The 5,580-nt window shown below is 21.8% G+C and overlaps 1 protein-coding gene across 9 annotated transcripts in view; it reads left to right on the forward strand.

The window, feature by feature from the left end:
* The window catches only part of LOC126901960 (PDF receptor), a 172,910-nt gene that overhangs the window by 96,212 nt on the left and 71,118 nt on the right, over positions 1–5,580 (forward strand). Inside the window, exons 11-13 of one of the 9 annotated variants that reach the window (XR_007703157.1) lie at positions 577–763; positions 822–1,070; positions 1,625–1,785. The exons of 6 other annotated variants lie outside the window; for them this stretch is intronic. Coding sequence is in view for 2 of the 3 variants with exons in the window: in XM_050678931.1 (XP_050534888.1) it covers positions 577–763; positions 822–893 (259 nt within the window). In the remaining variant the exon portion in view is untranslated. Of the gene's footprint in view, positions 1–576; positions 764–821; positions 1,243–1,624; positions 1,786–5,580 lie in introns of those variants that run through there. 2 more of the 9 variants (XM_050678931.1, XM_050678935.1) reach the window with 2 other exon arrangements.

Raw genomic sequence — 5,580 nt, forward strand, 5'->3', positions numbered from 1 at the left:
AGCTTTTTTATAAAAGAATAAATCCATATATTGAAAAGCCATAAGTTATAGCTCTTTAAAAATCGAATAATTGATAGTTATAACTTATAACCAATAGTTGTTCTTTTTTGGACATCTGATTAACTTTTAAGGGGATAGTAAATTACTGTCTTTTCTTTAATGTTATTNAAGAGGATAGTAAATTACTATCTTTTCTTTAATGTTATTATAAGTAATAAGATAAATCAATTATTCAAAATATTAATTTGATATCTATTTTTTAATGATATTATTTACTATAAGTTTCATAAAAAAAATTAAAAATAGTTAAGTTTAATAAAGAAACCATAAATAAAAGTACTAATTTAGTTCCAATTTTGTGATTTCTATTAGACTTAAAAGATAAAACTTTTTTACTTTTTTATAAAAAAATGTGAATGTTCGGTAATTCAAGATAATTATAATTTCGATATGCAATAACTTATGAATACTCGTAGTTACGTTTTATAAAAATTATGTTTTAAAAAAGTAATACATATGTATAATTATATTAAATTACCATTTAAAGATCACCAATTACTTTTAAATGAATTTCAGGAAAGTATCAAAAGCAGCAGTGGCTCTTGTACCGTTATTGGGCATATCAAATTTTATATTAGTTGTAATACCAGAACCACATTCCAGCAGTCCTGAACTATTTGCATTCTGGTCCTATTCAGCTCATATACTACACTCATCTCAAGGATTAATGGTGTCTATATTATACTGTTTTATGAACAAAGAAGTAAATGGAGTATTGAACCTCTTTATTTTACTATACTAAATTGTACTTGTACTTACAGATAAAAAAATCGTTTGATAAACGGATGATGCTGCAAAAAACACGTCGACATTTTGAAATGGATATGTCATAAAATGTTGAAAAATTTATGAACAATGATGTTATAGCTATTTAAGAATAAAGAATAATAAAATATTGTGTTTTGACTGATAATCAATATGTAAAAACTGTAAATTTATTGATAAAGACAACCTGAAATCCTACATCGCTATGGTTTTATACTAGTGACAAAATATCAAATATTTCTGTGGTCAGTTAAAAAATTTAGTTACCAAAACACCATATGGTTATTCTCAAAAATATACATTATATATTTTTGTATTATTTTACTTACTATCACATTGATTAATTATTATTAAATATTTTACTAAAAAACTCTGAATATATTAGTTTTCTGTTAGTTATGACTTTTAATAAATATTTATTAAATTTTTTTTTATTATGCATTTTATTACTTTTATTTGTTGTAAAATAAAACTAATCATTTAAAATTAAAATAATTTTGTATTATCTGTAATATTATTTATATATTGAGATGATCGTAAATGAATTGAGTTAATTTATTTAATTAATAAATTAAATTTTTACAATCAAAGATAAATTTTATAACTAAATACTCAGTAAAATTTTCAAACATAATTGTCAATGCTTTCATCGCATAAAACTCTAAAAACTATAAATTATAACCATCACATAAATGTTTTCTATGACTATTAGATGTAAGTTTAAACATTATATTATACAATATAATATTTATATAACATATTATCAAATAAAACTTGATTTAAGTTGTTATTTTTTTAGCTTTGATATGAAGATGAAATAATATTAATATTGGATTTTTTGATCTTGGTACTAGATCTATAGCAATGTTTAATTGATCACATTAATTATAAAATCTTTGGTCGATAAAGAAATTTTTGTGGTACTCCAATACAGTTTTATCGTGGACAAAAATATCTTTGATGTTTTAATATTTATACATTTAAAAGTTCTAACTATAATTTTTTTATCTGCATTAATGCTTATATTTATGTATATATAATCATTTTAAAAGTAANTATATATATATATAATCATTTTAAAAGTAACCAAAAAAAATTTTGACTTCAATTTATACTTGTTTACTTATTTCATATTTTGTATTAATTAGGATCTTCAAATTTTTTTAAGTCATCGGCTGAAAACATTATGAATAAATTTATAGAATTGTAGAATTATAAAATAAATTAATAATGATTGTTATATTTTTGCTTTTTTGATTTTCACTATGAACTGTATTTTCATTACCAATATATCTTTTAAATAAAGAAAAACATCCCTGAATTGTGTTGTAGAAACCAATACAATTTTTTACTATAAAACTTTTGACTCGGAGGTTTCTAGTTTTATTTCCATTATTTGAGTACTTAATATTAAAAATATTAAATTAATTAATGACCGTGGTGTCGTTTAGTCACGCTCCATTTTTACCATTTCACATAAATAAAAAACATTACTTCATTGCTCACTTTTTTGTCCTTCGACCAATTTATTGAAAATTGTACGATTTAATTATAAACTTGAAATTGAAAATATCAAAATCAACTTTTTTTAATGATATTTTTTTGAAACATTTACATTTGAGGGAAAATGTATTCCAATTATTGCATTGTAGTGCTAAAGCTATCAGTGCGATGATAGCTTTAACAAGAAACAATTTGTGATCTTTTGACGTATTATCGAGCAATATTTATACTGTAGGAATGGAGTGAAGTATTAAATGAAATCATGAAGGACTACAATTTTCTTTTAAAGCAAACTAATTGTTTAATGAACGTAAACGCTACATTGATCAAAAAACAATACGTAAATAAATTTTTTTTAATCATTAAATTAGCCAGCTAATTTTGACGATTGGTCTGATGTATCCTGAAGAATTACTAAGTACAGTGTTGGTTACTTACTTATACATATATGTTATAAGTAACAGTATTAATCGTATTAGTTACATTCAGTACTATCTTGCAAGATAGGCACTATAAATATGCGTTTGTAATAATAGAACTGACAAATAGTATGGCTAGCCCATTTCAAAACTATATTTGAGTAGACAATTGACACAGGTGAATTGATGTCTAATAGTAGTTACTTTATTTTACATTGTAAATTTCTATTATTACATAAATATATGAATACCAATTTTACAAATTCATATTTTAACAAACAGTAAGAAGTCAAAATTTATCATTTTGACCCTTTTCATAAATAAATAACTTACTTAAATCTTTTCAAAAACAAATGTAGCAAATCATAAACCATGATGTATGTAATAGAAAAATTTAAATAATAATTTATTTAACAATTTATTGTATTATGAGTAGGGCTGTGAAATATATGTAATTATAATTTTAACCACCAGCCAGTACAAATTTTTATTAATTGACTTAAAAACTTAGTAATGTGTTATTTTCTAGGTTGTAATTTCATAAATAAATTATTTATCTATAGTTGTGTATTTCATCATCCAAATTAGGATCCAAATACTTGTTTGCAATTAAAAAATCCATCACATCTGGATTGTAAGCATGGTGTTCTGCAATCAAGATTTTCTAACAAAAATTTTTTTGGCATTTTTTACATAAACTATAAACATATTTATGAATGTTCACTATAGATTTAGAGGGATCTTATACTACGGCGCTTAAAAATGATGGCCCATTTTAATTTCCAATTATAGNTTAAATTTAGAACTATACTGTTTAGAGGTTATTACTAATAAGTTTGTTTTTCTAAATAAAAGAAAATATGATAATGATCAATGATATATATGTATATAAATAAATGCCATAAGTCATTTACAGATTTCTATTTCGATACACCATAATTATTAAAAAACTTGAAAAGAAAAGTCATGAACGTATGAAATTTTTTAATGATCGAATTTATAGTAAGAAAATGTTCAGGTTTACACATTGTTTTAAATTAAAAAAATTTAAAGTCAAAATTGAATTTGATATATTATATAATATTTTCATGTCAATTTAGTTTTTTTTTTTACAATATACTGATTTATGTATTTTTATTTTAAAACTTTACGTTTGAAAACATTGCAAGAACAAATTTTATTTAACTATAATACCGTTATTTTTCTAACACTTAATTCATCCTTTTTGTTTAATAAAGTTTAAATAAATTGTTTATTTAAGAATGTACTTCATAGATGTTAATCACGATTTTTCATGGTGTACATATTTTTGATATAAGTATTATATATTATATAAAATTGTATTTAATATAATATATTTATAAATAACATTTTCAATTCTTCAATAGAAAGTTTGATTTATTTTAGAACTATTATAAAAATTTAAAAACATTACAAACAAAAAAATAAATAAAATTTAGTTATAAAAATATGTTATAATATTAAGAAGCAAGGAAAATTAAAAAATATAGTGTTACTATATATGTTGTATATTTAATACAATGAAAATCAAAATATTAAAAATTGTACACCTAAAAAAAACTTGAACATAGTTATTATTTTAAGAAAAATTGAGTGAATGACGTTAAAAGAATGATTTATATATATGTATAAATATTTACATGTGAATTATTTATTAAAAACATATTGTTAAATAAAATGAATTAAATTAGAGTTCATTAGATTTATAATTGATAAATAATATTTTTACTCGTTAAGTAAACATGTATTAAAAATAATATGTAACCAATTCACCTCCAATTGTAGTATTAAAATTATTCAATTCAGTAAAAATTCAATAAAAAGTATATTTTATTGGAAATAGTTACGTAAATTAACTTTTGATAACTATGATAATAGTTTCAACTACTAAGCAATAGTCTATGCTAAATAATGACTGATAATTTTGATTCACCATTCTTTAAACCAATTGAATGTATTTTATTTTTTCTTAATTACAACACAATCATTAAAAATTATTATTTTAAGTTAAAAATTGAAAAAAAAATTATTTAGTAGGTGCACAATTTTTAATATTTTGATTTATCATGAAGAGGTATTTTAAATACATATATACNAATAAAATAATTAAGACGATAATTCCCGTTTAATTATCAAAACTCGCTGCCCTAATAATAATTAATATATTTATAAATTACTAATTAAAGAGAAAAAAATTATCAGAACATTTTTGGATAAAGCTTCGTTATCAAATTTAAAATTGTGTTCCAAGTTATTGTTACATATTAAGAAAAAAATAATTTCACGTAATTAATAATTTAATTTAAGCCTGATGAAACTATAATATAGTTTAATTTATTTTTTATGCATTAGCTATAATTAATTTTGTTATGAAATAACTATTACAGTCGTATTAGTGCAGCAATTGTACATTAAAGGCTAGCACAATTTGTGTATAGAAAATATAGTTAGTCGTATTTTGACATAAAAAAACTAAAGTAATTAAAATTGTTAAATCTAACAGAATTATATTTGGTAGAGTAAATCATCTAATATCCTTCTTTTCGGCTTTCTATACTAACCCAACCACAGGTATAACTATCTAAGAATTCGCACCCCTACGGAATCAGCTGAGGAGTATAACAATTTCAAAATGTTATTGCAGAGATTGTCTTAATGAAAATTTCTGGGTAGGCATATGCCGATTAGAAATAACAAGGTTGTTAATTTCATTTTTTAATAACTGGGTTTTTTACCCCTTAACTTTATTAGCTTCAATGCGAAGCTGAGAAGGTATTGGTTTTACTATGATGTGTTTTTTTTTTTTTTTTTT

The sequence above is a fragment of the Daktulosphaira vitifoliae genome, unplaced genomic scaffold (genome assembly GCF_025091365.1).
Source record: "Daktulosphaira vitifoliae isolate Bord-2020 unplaced genomic scaffold, ASM2509136v1 Scaffold_3, whole genome shotgun sequence".
NCBI lineage: Eukaryota > Metazoa > Arthropoda > Insecta > Hemiptera > Phylloxeridae > Daktulosphaira > Daktulosphaira vitifoliae.